The sequence below is a fragment of the Aquarana catesbeiana genome, linkage group LG01, assembly GCF_042186555.1.
Source record: "Aquarana catesbeiana isolate 2022-GZ linkage group LG01, ASM4218655v1, whole genome shotgun sequence".
Taxonomy (NCBI): Eukaryota; Metazoa; Chordata; class Amphibia; order Anura; family Ranidae; genus Aquarana; species Aquarana catesbeiana.
Genome location: NC_133324.1, coordinates 731539055 through 731557169, shown reverse-complemented (window position 1 = coordinate 731557169; position 18115 = coordinate 731539055). Strand labels below are relative to the sequence as shown.

The 18115-nt window shown below is 41.1% G+C and overlaps 1 protein-coding gene across 6 annotated transcripts in view; it reads left to right on the top strand.

Annotated features, from left to right (window-relative positions):
- TTC29 (tetratricopeptide repeat domain 29) overlaps positions 1–18115 on the top strand; it is a 416217-nt gene that overhangs the window by 117931 nt on the left and 280171 nt on the right. For 5 of the 6 annotated variants that reach the window (XM_073604681.1, XM_073604698.1, XM_073604674.1 and 2 more), the window contains one exon: positions 14400–14623. In XM_073604681.1, coding sequence (XP_073460782.1) covers positions 14400–14623 — 224 coding nt within the window. Of the gene's footprint in view, positions 1–14196; positions 14313–14399; positions 14624–18115 lie in introns of those variants that run through there. The other variant, XM_073604712.1, reaches the window with a different exon arrangement.

Genomic DNA, 18115 nt, shown 5'->3' with positions numbered 1-18115 from the left:
CTCTGGGCAGTGTTCTGCTGGGAAACCCTGGTCCTGGCATTCATGTGGATGTTACCTGACACGTGCCACCTACCTTGTTGGTGGCCAAGTACAACCCTTCATAGTAAAAGATGTTCTCTGATAGCAGTGGCCCCTTTAACAGGACAATGCGCCCTGCCACACTACAAAAATGATTCAAGAATACTTTGAGGAACACAACAAGGAATTTGAGTTGTTGACTTGACCTCCAAATTCTCTAGATCTCAATCAAATCAAGCATCTGTGTGATTTGTTGGAAAAACCAGTCTGATCCATGGAGGCCCCACCTCACAACTTACAGGGATTAAAGGATCTGCTACTGATGGCTTGGTGCCAGATACCACAGCATACTTTCAGAGGTCAACTGGTGTCTATGCCTAAAAGGGCCACGGCTGTTTTGGTGGTAAAAGGGGGACCTACTCAATATTAGGTGGGTGGTCATAAAGTTATGGCTAATATAAATGTATAGACCCAAGGATAGCCACCACATTCTATGTGTGAGGTAAATGCCCAAGTGCTTACCCACAAAAATATCTATACAAATCCAAAACAGTTATAGAGGCACTAATGGGTCTTGCAGTGGAGGTAAGTCAAAACAGAAGCAGTTTTATTGTCAACGTTTTGATGAAGCTCAGTCTAGCCGCTAAGCCACCGCCCACCGTCATATGACGGCTGGACGAGGCTTCTGTTGTTCTGGGAGGACGTCATATGACGTCCTCGCCCTCCCGAGCCACTAGGGGGCGCGCGCGCGTGCCCGCTGCGTCACTCGGGACCCGGTGCGCGTGCCCGGCGGCCGCGATGTCCGCCGGGCACCCGCGATTGCCGGGTAACAGAGCAGGAGCGTGGATCTGTGCATGTAAACACAGATCCACGTCCTGTCAGAGAGGAGAGGAGACCGATGGCGTGTCCCTTGTACATAGGGACAGCGACCGGTCACCTCCCCCAGTCAGTCCCCTCCCCCCACAGTTAGAATCACCTCCTTAGGTCATACATTAACCCCTCGAGCGCCCCCTAGTGTTAACCCCTTCCCTGCCAGTCACATTTACACAGTAATCAATGCAATTTTATAGCATTGATCGCTGTATAAATGTGAATGGTCCCAAAAATGTGTCAAAAGTGTCCGATGTGTCCGCCGCAATATCGTAGTCACAATAAAAATTGCAGATCGCCGCCATTACTAGTAAAAAATAAATAAATAATAAAAATGCTATAAATCTATCCCCTATTTTGTAGACGCTATAACTTTTGCGCAAACCAATCAATATACGCTTATCGCAATTTTTTTTTACCAAAAATATGTAGAAGAATACGTATCGGCCTAAACTGAGGAAAAAATTTGTTAAAAAAAAAAAATTGGATATTTATTATAGCAAAAAGTAAAAAATATTGTGTTTTTTCAAAATTGTCCCTCTTCTTTTGTTTATAGCGCAATAAATAAAAACCGCAGAGGTGATCAAATACCACCAAAAGAAAGCTCTATTTGTGGGGAAAAAAATGATAAAAATTTAATTAAGGTGCAGTGTAACATGACCGCGCAATTGTCATTCAAAGTGCGACAGCGCTGAAAACTGAAAAATGGCTTGGGCAGGAAGGGGGTGTAAGTGCCCTGTATTGAGGTGGCTAGAGAAAGATGAGCTCAGCTTCATCGAAATGTCAACAAAAAAAAACACTGCTGTTTTGATTTGTCTCCACTGCAAGACCCATGAGTGCCTTTATACCTGGTTTGGATATATACTGTATGAATGTATATATATATATACATATATATATATATATATATATATATATATATATATATATATATATATATACATATATATACAGTGGGGACAGAAAGTATTCAGACCCCCTTAAATTTTTCACTCTTTGTTTATTAAAAAAGAAAAACTGAAATATCACATGATCCTAAATATTCAGACCCTTTGCTCAGTATTTAGTAGAAGCACCCTTTTGATCTAATACAGCCATGAGTCTTTTTGGGAAAGATGCAACAAGTTTTTCACACCTGGATTTGGAGATCCTCTGCCATTCCTCCTTGCAGATCCTCTCCAGTTCTGTCAGGTTGGAAGGTAAACGTTGGTGGACAGCCATTTTTAGGTCTCTCCAGAGATGCTCAATTGGGTTTAAGTCAGGGCTCTGGCTGGGCCATTCAAGAACATTCACGGAGTTGTTGTGAAGCCACTCCTTCGTTATTTTAGCTGTGTGCTTAGGGTCATTGTCTTGTTGGAAGGTAAACCTTCAGCTCAGTCTGAGGTCTTGAGCACTGATTTCTTTAGTCTCTGAGCTCTTCAGGCAGTTCCTTTTTGCCTCATGATTCTCATTTTCTCTGGCATGCACTGTGAGCTGTAAGGTCTTATATAGACAGGTGTGTGGCTTTCCTAATCAAGTCCAATCAGTATAATCAAACACAGCTGGACTCAAATGAAGGTGTAGAACCATCTCAAGGATGATCAGAAGAAATGGACAGCACCTGAGTTAAATATGAGTGTCACAGCAAAGGGTCTGAATACCTAAGACCATGTGATATTTCAGTTTTTCTTTTTTAATAAATCTGCAAAAATGTCAACAATTCTGTGTTTTTCTGTCAATATGGGGTGCTGTGTGTACATTAATGAGGAAAAAAAAATGAACTTAAATGATTTTAGCAAATGGCTGCAATATAACAAAGAGGTAAACATTTAAGGGGGTCTGAATACTTTCTGTCCCCACTGTATATAATATCCACAGTTCCTAAATACGTGCATACGTATATATACAGTGTATATACAGTATATATGCAAACAAATCTACTTAAACTGTACATACATACATATAATATATACATTATTTGCAAATTAACAGTATATAGCTGGATGTCACAGAAATGTGTTTCTATATTAGATTTTCTGTCTATGCAGTCCTTTCCAGTTTGACAAATAAAAAGCATGGAAAGGAAACTTTTTTTTGGGGGGCATTTACTATTTTCTTCCTCACAAATCTCAGAGCTGCATTAGAGCAATTATTAGTAATAAATAATACGTATGAGATATGCTTAGTGCCTGCCTTTGATTCCCATTATACATAGCAAAAGCACTGCTTGTTTGATAAAGTCTAAAAATAGACTTTACTTTGGTTAAATCCTTATTGAACATAATGATTTTACCAAGTGAATTATATCCAGATTCCATGGATTTTAACTGCAGAATCCTTAAACGTAAAATGTAAGTTTTTATAACTAAGTTTGTTCCAAACTTTAATTCACAGATACATACTGTGTAAAAGTTTAAACTGCTTCCTATTGGCTGATAAAGCGCAGTTAAAGCGGAGTTCCGCCTTCCCCTCAAAAAATTCTAAGTCAGCAGCTACACATACTGTAGCTGCTGACTTTTAATATTAGGACACTTACTTGTCCTGGAGTCCAGCGATGTCGACACCGCAGCTGATGTTTCCATCGGCTGTTGGGTGCTGCTGCCGCCATTGCTGGTAAGGGAACCCTTTTGGCTTCACGGACAGGTCCCTACTGCACATGCGCGAAGCATGGCTGCGCTCTTCTAGGGGAAGGAGGAGGAGGGGGCACGACTTCTGACGTACCTCGCCGCGGTGAGGTCTGATGGAAATGGGGATAGGGTACATGTCAAAAAACATGTACCCTCCCTCCGAAAGGTGCCAAATCTGGCGGTGGGGGGGGGGGGGGACAGATAAGCGGAAGTTCCACTTTTGGGTGGAACTCCGCTTTAAATAAAATTTTCTAATAAGTGATAAAATACCTTGAAACCTTCTCATGGCTTATTAGCCATTAAAGCAGAATAAATTCACTGATTTAAAGTTTTCCCAAAATAGTTACAATCAAGGTATGCCATGAATGATAATTGTCACTGCGACTTTAAGCTCTTAACAGACCTGTTAGGCCCCATTCACACGATAAATCCAATTGGGTCCGGCTTTCTATTTTTTAGCCAAACTCGATCAGACTCTCCAATCTCCTCTATGGAGCTCCGGATGTGAACGGCTTGTGTCCATTCCCTCTGTCTGGCTGGATCTGATTGGAGGGCAGCCAGATTTAAACAGACAGCTGGCCCGTTTATATCTGGCTGCACATAGAGAAGAGTGGGTTTTGTCTGTGTCCGCTCTACATAAGCGAAACTGCCACAGACCTATCATTCACCCGTTCAGCTTAGCAGGGTATCAGCGGTTGGATGCCCTGCTGAGGAAAAACAGATCCGGCTCCTGTGAAAGGGACCTTAAGCTATCAAATGTGTGGTGTAATAACTGATCATGTGTGCAGCACAAAGGCAATTCCTGGTCAAACAGAGACTAGGGTCCCTTTTACAAAGGGCGGATCAGCCCGAGTTGACTCCGCCTGCTCAGCAGGGGATCTCTCCATTGATCCTCGCTGAGCGGGTGAATGACAGACAGAGCCCGCTCTCCTCTATGGGGCGGTTGGATAGAAACGGACTGCATGTCCGTTTTCATCTGATTATCATTTGATCCAACCTGCTGGACGGATGGCGAACGTATCGCAATACGTCTGTTTTCAGCGGATTTTGTCAGATCGAATGCTCGATGGGTGTTAGCAGACACATGTCCGCTGACATCTACTGCCCCATAGAGAACAATGGGTGGACTCATCGGATCCGCTGAACCCAGGCGAACCCAATCGGTCTGCTGGTGTGAAAGGGGCCTAAGATGGTGGCTTCCTTATCTGTAGGATAGGAGTGTTTGGTTCCGGTTTAAAGAAAACTCCAGCTTTGTCCTACCTACTAGAATAAGAGATTTATCTTCTAAAGAGCAAAACAGAGGAAAAATGGCAGTACATAGGTAAGGAGGGTATGTACTGAAGTGCTGGCTGCTCTGAGTGCAAGGAATTTTTAATCACAAATGTTCTTTTACTTAGGGTAATTTTTCTGTAGTTTTGGACTCCTGTTATGTTTTGTTTAACAGGGGAAAAATAATATAATTTAGAGCTAATCTAGAGTTGGGCAACATACTGTATATGGGTTAATACATCTTTCTGTTTACTAGAAAGATGTAGTAGTCCTGATATATTAAAGTGAGAAGTGAAGTGAATTGCAGTAAAGTTAACACATAAATTTGGTTTTGAGCAGCACAGCAGGGAACCAAAAATTTTCGACAGCCCCAGAAGTGATGTTTTTAGGATGACCCAAAACAGGCAAAAAGGCTTTTCCAAAATGTTACTAAATGTCTGTTAGTGATAACAAGTTTGTCATTCCTTAGACATTAGACTTGAGGAAAAGAACTGATATATTACACGTAGTTAGATGTATAGTGAAAGGTGCTGTTGGTTATGTAAAGTACAATAAGGGAGAAAGCCTTTGTTTTTTCTACTAAATGAAATTAATGTTATTCTGGATCGTTAGGGCATTTTAGCCAGCTAACATCTACATTTTTTCTGGTATTGAAATTCTACTTGCTGTTACTCGTTACATCAAGCACATTGTTCTTTAAACCCAAAAACAAAAATGTCATATTTTGCAGCCTACCAATCCTCACAGTGGACTTTTCCCCCTTCACTAAAAATCTAATCAACATGCAGCTCAGCATCCTGATATAAAATAATCCAAATCAATTCCTGGTTGTGTGAGGCACTGGTGATGTAACCAGAGCCTCACAGATGCATCCTGGGAAGTTCCTGTCACATTTTCCAGGAGGCAGACCCAGAGTTCTAGGAAGAGTTTCAGGAAGTAAAAGGAGATGTATTCACTGCCCTTAGTGAATTTTTTTGGGGGGGTTTAATACTGCTTTAGGTCACTTGAAGAAACTTTTAAGATGCCCACAAACATCAGAAGACTGTTGCTGAGTCTCATCAGTTTTGCATAGCTGTTAATGTCATATCAAGTGAACAGGTATCTTCAAAACGTATAAAAACTAGGAAATGGGACTTTAAGGGCACAACGTTATTAAACTACAGAAAGGTAAGTATTGTTTTTGAAATTTTATTATTAACGTACAAAAAGACAAAAAACAGACGTAAAGGTTTAAAAACAGATCTGACTAGACATGGAACCTAATTACCGTATTTATCGGTGTATAACACGCACTTTTTTCCCCTTAAAATCAGGGGAAAGTCGTGGGTGCGTGTTATACGCCGATCCCCGCTATCGCTATGTGAATGTCGGCGATCGCCGCCGACATTTACATAGCGAGTAGTTTCAAATATGGCGCCGCGGACTTCGGAAGGACTCGGCGGTGCTGAACGAGCGCCGCCGAAATCACAGAGCCGAGATACACATAGTCGGGTGTATTCGGCTCTTTCCGGCGCCGCTCACTGTCACGCCCAGTCCCGCCATTGGACCTGTGTTATGTCCATCATAGGGCGGGACTGGGCGGGACTGTGAGCGGCGCCGGAAAGAGCCGAGAACCCTCGGCTATGTGTATCTCGGCGGCGTTCGTTCACTTCCGCCGGCGCCGAGTCTCTCCGAACTCCGCGGCGCCATATTTAAAACTACTTCTATGTGTATGGCGGCGGCGGCAGCGGCAGGGGGCATGGACACTAGGCTGCACTGGGGACAAGGCTGCAGGGACAAGGCTGCACTGGGGACAAGGCTGCATTGATAAGGCTGCACTGGGGACAAGGCTGCATTGATAAGGCTGCACTGGGGACAAGGCTGCATTGATAAGGCTGCACTGGGGACAAGGCTGCATTAATAAGGCTGCACTGGGGACAAGGCTGCATTGACAAGGCTGCACTGGGGACAAGGCTGCACTGACAAGGCTGCACTGGGGACAAGGCTGCATTAATAAGGCTGCACTGGGGACAAGGCTGCATTGACAAGGCTGCACTGGGGACAAAGCTGCACTGGGGCAAAGCTGAACTGACAAGGCTGCACTGACACTGAAAAGGCTGCAATGACACTGAAAAGGCTGCAGATGAACACTGATGAGGCTGCATTGATGGGCATTTTAATGTAAGTTTCTTTTCCTTAAACTTCCCTCCTAAAAGTTTTTTTCCTTAAAATTCTCTCCTAAACTTGGGGTGCGTGTTATACGCCGGCGCGTGTTATACGCCGATAAATACGGTATATACACCATATGGATCCTATCCTGCAAGCTCTTATAAGATCTCTTGTAGCTATAGGTAAACAATCCAAACACTCATTCCAAACGAAAAAGAATAAACTTCTCGAAACATAAGGTGGTGGAAGAATGTGGAGCTGTAATTGGAATCTTTTGGTTCTGTTGTTAGGTCTTTGCGACTCCATCTCTATCTCAAAATATAATAATCTACAGTTCTACACATCCTACTATGACAGCAGGGAAATCCTACTCAAATGAAAGCTCGCTACCCCTCCCCTTTAGGCTCCATGCACACCGGGCTTAAAAAAACACCAGTTACCTTGGTAGAAAAAAAAATGCTCATATAGAGCATTTTTGGACACTGTTTAGGCGAGTTTAGGAGAGTTTTGTGTTTTTTTTCTGCCAGAAACCTTCAATCAGAAACACAGACCAGAAGGGTTTTTTTTCCTGCTTCTAAACATTGAGCTTAAAATATGCCTCTAATCACCCTAATGGTCATGGACACATAGGATAACATTGAGCTGCTTCTACAGGCAAAACACAAAACTCCTGTAGAAGCACCTCTTTTTAAGCCAGTGTGCATGGAGCCTTACATTGATTGGTGTTCAGCTGTTAGATCCACGCTTCCTCTATACCAGGGATATGCAATTAGCGGACCTCCAGCTGTTGCAGAACTACAAGTCCCATGAGGCATAGCAAGACTCTGACAACCACAAGCATGACACCTAGAGGCAGAGGCATGATGGGACTTGTAGTTTTGCAACAGCTGGAGGTCTGCTAATTGCATATCCCTGCTCTATACCAATTGAACTATATGAGTAGAGGCCAGCCATATATGATAAAATCTGGTCTGCATGGTTGGATTTCATTTGGATAAACAAAAAAAGACCAAACATTTTGAAGAAAAAAATGCATTTTCTTTGTTTCTGTTGTAAAATTTAGCAAATAAATAATCCTTCTTCATAAATTTAGGCCACGCTGTATTCTGCTACATTTCTTTGGTGCAAATAACCCAAATCAGTATATATTTTTTAGTCTGCAGGAAAGTTATAGAGTCCACGAACTATGGTATTTACACTGCTCAAAAAAATTAAAGGAACACTTTGAAAACACATCAGATCTTAAGGGGGAAAAATATCATGTTGGATATCTATATTGATATGGACTGGGTAATGTGTTAGGAACGAAAGGATGCCACATCGTTTGATGGAAATGAAAAAAATCAACAGGCACCCTTAAAATCACAGGCACCCTTAAAATCAAAGTGAAAAAATGTACTTGTATGCATGCCTGATAACATGCATGCATTAGGGCATGCTCGTAATAAGACGACGGATGGTGCCCTGAGGTATTTCCTCCCTGATCTGGACCAGGGCATCACTGAGCTCCTGAACAGACTGAGGTGCAACCTAGCTGCGTCAGATGGACTGAAACAAAATTTCCCAGAGGTGTTCTATTGGATATAGGTCAGGCGAGCGCTGGGGCCATTCAATGGTATCAATTCCGTCATCCTCCAGGAACTGGCTGCATACTCTCGCCACATGAGGCCGGGAATTGTCGTGCACCAGGAGGAACCCAGGGCCCACTGCACCAGCGTGGGGTCTGACAATGGGTCCAAGGATTTCATCCCGATACCTAATGGCAGTCAGTGTGCCATTATCTAGCCTGTAGAGGTCTGTGCGTCTCTCCATAGATATGCCTCCCCGGACCATCACTGACCCACCACTAAACCAGTCATGCTGAATGATGTTATAGGCAGCATAACGTTCTCCAAGGCTTCTCCAGACCCTTTCACATCTGTCACATGTGCTCTGGGTGAACCTGCTCTCATCTGTGAAAAGCACAGGGCACCAGTGACAGACCTGCCAATTCTGGTGTTCAATGCCAAATACCAATCGAGCTCCACGGTGCCGGACAGTGAGCACAGGGCCCTCTAGAGGATGTCAGGCCCTCAGGCCACCCTCATTAAGTCTGTTTCTGATTGTTTGGTCAGAGACATTCACACCAGTCGCCTGCTGGAGGTCATTTTGTGGGGCTCTGGCAGTGCTCTTCCTGTTTCTCCTTGCACAAAGGAGCAGATACTGGTCCTACTAATGGGTTAAGGACCTTCTAGAGCCCTGTCCAGCTCTCCTAGAGTAACTGCCTGTCTCCTGGAATCTCCTACATGCTCTGGAGAATGTGCTGGGAGACACAGCAAGCCTTCCGGCAATGGCACGTATTGATGTGCCATCCTGGAGGAGTTGGACTGCTTGTGCAACCTCTATAGGGTCCAGGTATCGCCTTATGCTACAGTGAGTGAAACTGACTCTAGCCAAATGCAAAACTAGTTAAAAATAGTCCAAAAAAAATGAGTAGGGAAAAAAATGTCAGTGGCCTCCACCTGTAAAACCATTCCTGTTTTAAAGGTCAGCTCATTGTTGCACATTTAGTGCACCTGTTGTTAATTTCATTAACATCAAAGTAGCTGAAACTGATTAACAACCCTCTCTACTACTTAACTGACCAGATTAATATCCCAGGAGTTTAATTGATTTGATGCTATACTCTGATTAAAAAGTGTTCCTTTAATTTTATTGAGCCGTGTATATCTGAAAATCATATTTCATGAGGCCCAAAAAGGCGAGGACAGTACAAATATCCCCCAAATTACCCCTTTTTTGGAAAGAAGACAGTCCAAGGTATTTAGTAAGAGTCACGTTGAGTTTTTTGAAGATGTAATTTATTGTCACAATTTTTTTGAAAATGAAGAAATTAAAAAAAAAATGTTTTTTTCACAATTTTCTTTTTTTAACATACTGTTTCCAGTGCAGTACTGCGTATTCACATAACTGGTGTGGCAGTGATTAGGGACACTGACTAGTGACAGTATGTAGCAAAAAAATGTTAATAATTTTTTTTTTTTATTTAGTTTTTTTTATTTATTTTTTACAAATTGTTTTACTCACTTTGACCAGAGCAATACAGTGTTACCACAGTAAAACTTTACTACTCTGGGGAAGTGATCACAGTTTTTTTTTCATTACACATTATGATTGATTATACCAGTGAATTTCACTGTTATAAGCAACCATTTTTACTGAATAAAAAAAGATTAATTCAGTGTTTACTGTTGTGGCTGTGATTGGCCACAGCTAATTACATAGTACAAATGGTCTGTGTTTGGCCCTGTCTGTACCATGTGATCACAGTGACCAATCACAGAGATCAACACAATAGTACACAATTAATGGCATGAATCAAAGCAATTCATTGTGTACAATTGTCATGTGATCTGCTGTGATTGGTTACAGCGATCACATGGTAGCAACAGCGGCGGGTACCCCGATCAGTTATCTGCTGTGTCCAGAGCGAGTGATGGATCACGCTGAAGCGCGGCCTGTGGGGTAAGCGAGAGGCACGTTTCAAAAGGACGTCATTTTACGTCCACCCAGTACGACAAATGTCCCACAGCGAGTGATGGATCACGCTGAAGCGCGGCCTGTGGGGTAAGCGAGAGGCACGTTCCAAAAGGACGTCATTTTACGTCCACCCAGTACGACAAATGTCCCACCCGGTCGGCATTTGATTATAGGCCAGGCGGGAACTATTTAAAGTACAACTAAAGGCAAAACTTTTTTTTTTTCATTTTTGATAGAGTATTGCCGCGTACACACGGTCAGAATTTCTGACAACAAATGTTCGATGTGAGCTTGGTGTCAGAAATTTCGACCGCGTGTAGGCTCCATCGGACATTTGTTGTCGGAATTTCCGACAACAAAAATTTGAGAGCTGGTTCTCAAATTTTCCGACAACAAAATTCATTGTCGGAAATTCCAATCGTGTGTACACAATTCCAACGCACAACATTCCACGCATGCTCGGAATCAAGCAGAAGAGCCGTACTGGCTATTGAACTTCATTTTTCTCGGCACGTCGAACGTCTTGTATGTCACCGCATTCTTGACGTTCGGAAATTTCTGACAATATTTGTGCAACCGTGTGTATGCAAGACAAGTTTGAGCCAACATCCGTCGGAAATAAATCCAGGATTTTGTTGTCGGAATGTCCGATCATGTGTACGCAGCATATTGGTTATAGCCTGTGTCAGTTTCTTTTTTTTTTTTACAATCTGTGCCCACTGTTGAGTAGATTTCCCTTCACTTGTTCTCCCATAGCAAAAAACAGGAAGTAAGAGGAAATCAAACCAAAATGAGGAAATCCCTGGTTGCCTCCAGGGTCACAAGAACTAGTGTTCCCATTGGATGATTTCCTCTCTTATCCTCTACTGGTAAAAACACAGAATTTGTGATTTTCTTTAACTTTCAGCGATAACGGTAAACAAGTCAAATAGAGAGGATGAATCTCTCTAATTGGAGAACAGACAGCAATAACAACCCTCACGGATGTTCTAATCTCTCTACACCCTATCCAAAACTAAAAGAAATATTTTGCCTAATATATTAGGCCCATAGGATGTGGGCCCATAGGATGCGAATTCTTATCCAGAGGTGCGCAACACTTATATCTCCTAATTTAACTGGTTGACATTTTAGCAAATAATTTCTATGCAAAACATATTGGTGTAAAGTTTATTAATTAGAGTATATTCATGTCTGAGAAGTTTGTTTGGAAAATGTGTGTATGAAATTATGAGGTATTGACTTGTTGCACATATGTTACGGGGAAGATATATGGATATACATGAGTGGCTAGTAGGGGGTAGTAGTGTGAAATATGAAAATGTTGAGAAACACTCCCATAGTACTACAACACAGGGCTTCAATCATTCACTCTAATACCATTTTTAAAGAATTCAAGTGACTTGGTGTCACAGTAAAGTCTATTCTTTTGTCCTTTGACTTTTTTTCATGTGCTGGCGTGAACAAGGTTTTCTCCAGGCCATTACTTAGGAGGCTCCTAGGTTGCAAAGGAGTACATTTTTTTTTGTCCGCTTTGATACAAAAAATAACTGCCGGCAACAAATCATTAGTAGTGCTGTCAGGGGAATCTGCAGGTGCTTGGAAGGCATCTCTCTTGTTCTCTGAGGGAATTAGAGCAGCGACTTTAGCGCTTTTAAGTGTGCCACATTACAGCACAATATAAGTACATCTTCAGTTGAATACTATACTACATCTACGCCTAATCTTAAGGTGAGGTTTCCTTGTTATCTGTAGGAACATATTAGCAAAGGCAGCTTCTCAAGTGGCTAGGTGGAGCAAAATCTTGAAATAGCTAAGCTCTTTATTGGAAAACAGGTAGTTTGCCCCATAATGTTTAATGTCTATACAGCTGTTTCTTTCACCTATTTATTTAAATTAAAGTTGTGTAGTGTTTCACTATGATGCAAGAAATTGTTTAAACAAGCAAATCTATGCAACTAAGAGCACTGTGTTTAATACCTTAGTAAAGTAAAACGTTATAGTTAATGTGCCAGTATTGATTTTACTATTGTGAGTGCAAAACAATAGTGAAGAGGTTGATCTTAAAACAGTAAATTGTTGACAAATTAACCATTGACAATTACAGAACTAAACATTTTATCCCATATATTAATATATAGCTCAGCTTATTGCTAGCCACTACATACATGGAGCATGTTTTAGGTAACAACCCTATATACATTGAACTTTAAAAGAGACATTGATTGTAGTTTTTAGTTGGTATGAAGGACCTCTTCTGGACCATAGATTCTCCATTACCTTTACCTGTATTGTGGGTGTGATCTGAAACAGCTCTGTTTTAGATCACACAAGAGACAAAAGTCTCTTGTGCTGATTTTTTATTTTTTTTAAGTGGAGTTCCACCCTAAAAAAATGTTTTCCATTAAAAGACTCCTTTTAACCTATAAACAAACATTTGGAGGAAAATGTTTTTTTTTTATACTTACCAGAAACGCCTGATGCTATGTAGTCCTCTTAATCTGCCACTTCCTGGTCTGCAGAGCTCCTCGTGACTTCCTCCCATGTGTCATCGTTTCCCAGGAGTCTGTGGGCAGTACTGTGATGTTGCCATAACAACGGGGCGGGACCTTCCTCCGTCGCCGCCCTTTGTTATGGCAACTTTAAAAACAATCAGCGCTCCGGCCGGTGAATCGCGCATGCGCAAGATCAAGAGGTGCATGCTGGTTGCCCAGCATGCACCTCTCCAAAGCTAATCCAGGAAGCGATCTGGATTCTGCTTCACATGCCCACAATCATTATGGCAACGGCCACAAATGGAGGCATAGAATATTCCAGTAAGAAATTAATATTTTACCTAAATCAATCATGACCATTGTATACTCTTTGTATACTTTTTTATTTCATTAGTAATAATGCTAGGATCAATAAAAAAATAAATAAATTTCGCCGGAACTCCGCTTTAAGCTAAACTTAGGCTTTCAGTGTTTTTTGACATAGGCTGTATGATTACCAGGAAATCTAGCTTTCTATCCTGATCTTTCCCTTTAGTAATAGCTGGTGCAGAACATGGAGCCCTCATGGCAAACACAATATTGCTGTTCCAGACTCCCCTGCCTGTCCATAGGACATTAAAGTGGTTGTAAACCCACTTTGAAAAAAAAAAAAACTAACACCTGCAAGACAAAGGCATAATGTAATACTTTATGTAATACTCACCTGAGATTGAAGCCCTCGCTGCGGTGCCCGTACACAGCACCGGCCGGTGACATTTCTCCCCGGGGTTACTTCCGGGTATCGCGGCTCCAGCGCTGTGATTGGTCGGAGCCGTGATGATGTCACGCCGGTAACGGCACACTCACTGAAGCAAACGGCACATACGTGCCATTGCTTCAGTTTGCTTCAGTGTGCATGTGCTGATGACGTCAGCACATGCAAATACAGGGGATATCTCCTAAACCGTGCAGGTTTAGGAGATATCCTGGGTAGCTACAGGTAAGCCTAATTATAGGTTTGCCTGTAGTAAAAAGTGGTCTGTAAAGGTTTACAACCACTTTAATAATTATCCACTACATAGGAAACTTTGTAAACAGTTATTTTAATGCATTTTAAATGGAGATGAGTAATGTTTTGTTGACATGCAGTGGCCTGTTGGAGTCACCAGAGCTTTATACAGACATGTCCTGGAGTATTAATAGAAAGCCAGGATAACAATACTGTACTTGTGTCATGGTGCGTTGTTCTGTGAGGTGTCAGTATTGCTCTTTCACTGTGTTCTAAGAAGCCCGTAAACAGCAGGCTAATGACAGATGTATAACAAGACACTTGATTACAGCACATGTATTCTGCACAGCGAGATGTGGAACATTAGGGACATTGTTAAAATGAAATTAACAGTAAAAGGTAACATGATGCATGTTCTAACTACATTGGCTATTGTAATTATGAAGCTATTGAATTATTTGTTTCCCTCTTTTTTTCACTATGCAGCTATCAGAATTCGTTCAAGCACAGCATCTGCATAGAAATGCTGCGCCAAGGCTATCACAAGTCTTTCTCAGAACTCTTTGCTCTGATCCAGAAGTGGAATGCCTTAAGGGATGCTGGAGGGCCTGGGTCAGCCATATGGCAACAAAAACCCTTGGAGGAGCAGCACGAGAAACTGGATCAACTTCAGCACTTCCTGACCAGGGCTGAGGCAGCCCAACGAGCAGGTAAAAGAGGGAATTCTGGGAAACGGAGCAGCAGGAGCTGAAGTAACGAGAGCCTCAGGCGAGGATTCTAAATTGTTTCATCTTTGAGTTTGAAGCATTACTACAGTTTAGCACATATCAGCTTTACTCTTATCATCTGTATAGCAAGATAAGTAGTAGATCATAAAGTATAGTTAAAAAGGAGAGGCTGGTATCAAACTGTGCGCTTTCTAATCCTTTAAAAGAAGAATCAAGGAGAGTAAGGGGTGCGTGTATTTTAACATCTCATAGGGAAATATTTTTGTTTTATATGCACGAGAGGTCTGCTGGGAAGCTTATGTATGCATAGCATTCAGGCAGTGTCATTTTTTTGTTCTGGCAACACCGCTGCATTAAGCAATATTGCAGCGCCATCGCTTACTTCCAATATACACAGTGCCACGGTAATGAAATAAAATCCAGGTGAAGCAATAAGCGGCTCCACCAAATGAAATGCTATTCTTTTGTTACTTTTCTTTTTTTTTTTAGAGATTAAATATTAAAATATGTATTTGTTGAGCGTGACGTGGGTGTATTTCATGTAACAGAGTTACGCAAACCCATAATTTAATATGGTTTACTATAGTATTAACTTGAATGTAGCCAGCCTGGATTATTGCTTTAAACATTTAGACAAACTACATTGTGCAGTTTCGAACATCTATGTATACATAGAGGCTTACGCACTTTAAGCACCTGTCTTTTGGAAGTAGATATGATACTAAAGAGGATGATAGGAAAAGATACACTACCCATTTTATCCTTTTTTAGAAGTTTTTTTTTTTTTACATTTTCAAATTGAAAGCACCACCCTTATTTAACCACTTGCCGATCAGCCGCCGCAGTAACACTGCGGCAGGTTGGCTCGACTGCACAAATCGGCATAAGTGTACATCGGGCTTGTACATGGCGATTTGTGAGCACGCACGCCCATTGGCCAGCGGGAGGAGCCAATCAGCGGGTAAACAAGGCAGATCTCTGTTCTGACGGTATGACACACAGATCCTGTCTTTCTGCTATGCAGGAAGACAGATCTATGTGTTGTTCCAGGCAACCCATCCCCCATACAGTTAGAAAACACAGTGAGGGAACACATTTAACCCCTTGATCACCCCTGATGTTAACCCCTTCCCTGCCAGGGCCATTAGTACAATGTCAGTGCATATTTTGACCACTTATCACTGTAATAATGTCACTGGTTCCCAAAAAAGTGACAAAAATGTCAGTTAGGTGTCCGATATGTCCACCGCAATGTTGAAGTCTTGTTAAAAATCACAGATCACCGCCATTATTAGTAAAAAAAATGAAAAAACATGCCATAAATCTATCCCCTATTTTGTAGACGCTATAACTTTTGCGCAAACCAATCAATATACGCTTATTGGGGGTTTTTTTTATACCATAAACATGTAGAAGAATACAAATTGGCCTAAATTGATGAAGAAATTAGATTTTTAAAACTTTTTTATTTGGTGTGTTTTATAGCAGAATATAAAAAATATAGTTTTTTCTTTCAAAATTGTTGGTCTTTTTTTGTTTATAGCACAAAAAATAAAAACCGCAAAGCTGATCAAATACCACCAAAAGAAAGCTCTATTTGTGGGGAAAAAGGAAATCAATTTTGTTTGGGTACAGTGTCGCACGACCGCTCAATTGTCAGTTAAAGCGACGCAGTGCCATATCGCAAAAAATGGTCTGATGAGGAAGTGGGTAAATCCTTCTGGGGCTGAAGTGATTAAAGTGTTACTAAACCCACAACAGTAAAATCAGTCTGTAAATGCAGCAAAGCATGCTTGCTATACTCACAGTGGAACCTAAGGGTAAAAAGTCTGTTTGATCCTGTCTTCTCTGATCCTTCCCTTCTTCCACAGTCCCCAATCTTTTTGCTGATAGAAAAAAGCCTTGGGGAGAAGCTGCACATTGATGTGTATTGCTAGAGAGTTTTTTTTTCTTGGAAGAGTGCATGCGGTCAGCACAGGGCCAATCATCACTGCCCAGACAGAGGGTCAGGGGTCCTGTAGCCTCATAGGACAATCAGGGGAGAATGAAAACTCCTACTTCAAGCTATAACCAGACACTGATATAGGCCACAAGACTGCTCTATACTGCTGATGAGAAAAGGTATTTAGCAGTTTATTTTTACTAAAAAAATTGCATTTTCATGTTCTGTGTACTGTGGGAGACCAGATATAGTGAATGCAGGGTCCTTGATTTAGTAACACTTTTAAGTCCCACCACTCACTGTATGCAGGTAAGTCCTCATTTTTATGAATTCATCACAATGGCTGTGATGAATTTATAAATTAGGTTGTGGGAATTAGGTTGTGGGAAAAGAAAAGTTTTTGAAAAGTAAAAAGGGAGACATACAATAGGGACATACAAAAGCAAGAAACCTGACAAATAATAAAACAAAGAGACAATAAAGAAAAAATAGTGATGAAAAACAGATTGCTAAAGATTAGCACTACTGAACTATTTTACATGATTTCTCAAGGGAGATTGGAGTTGTATTAAATCTTCTTAAAGGGAAACAAAAAACTAATACCACAGTATTCCACCCTTAAAGGGAACCCAGCATGATAGGATAATCATTATCACAGTATCACAATACCACAGGCCCTCTAATCCCTTCTGTATTGATTTGTATTGTAAGTGTACTGTCTGCCCTCATGTTGTAAAGCGCTGCGCAAACTGTTGGCGCTATATAAATCCTGTATAATAATAATAATAATAATAATACTTTTCTCTTGAAATCCCATGGGAAGAGAAGGAGAAATGTATTCTGTTATTGAATTGACCAAATGTTCTGCTAAGTAGATACCTACATGCTAATTATTTCACTGATTGGGTTGAAAATTTTGTAGATCTACGCTCTTCATGGGAACTAAGGAAACCATCAGAAGCAACTGCTAAACTATGAGCATGCATATGAGAATTGAATTAGGTCAAATGGCTGTCAATAACATCTGTATATTCTTGAGTAGTTGGTACTGTGTTTTGATATAAATGAGTGTACAGTTACACTGCATAAACCTCAATTCACCCAATGTATAATTCTGTGCTTAATTATGACTATGGATAGTCTTTTCTGCATTCATTTATAGACTTGAGGCCTAATATGTATAGACCAAATATGACTGCGGCAGTGTTCTGTACATTTGTACTGCTAAGATATGTGGGCATTGTGTTGTAATAAAAGATACAAGAAAGGGGTGAGTTAACTGTACCATATTTACAGACAAGTACATGTTCCATGACACTACTTCATCACAAATTTTGGATTTGTGTGTTGGGTGCATTGATGGTATTTTTATTATACACATATATTTTTGTAATTTTTATTAATTGAAATAAGGTGACATTTAGAGGGACATAGTACCATTTTTATAGTTTAGGGATAGATGTTTTGGGTTTGAATATTCAGTATATAAACCTGGTCTATGGTAGTATATTTTTCTTTTGAGTTGTTTTTAA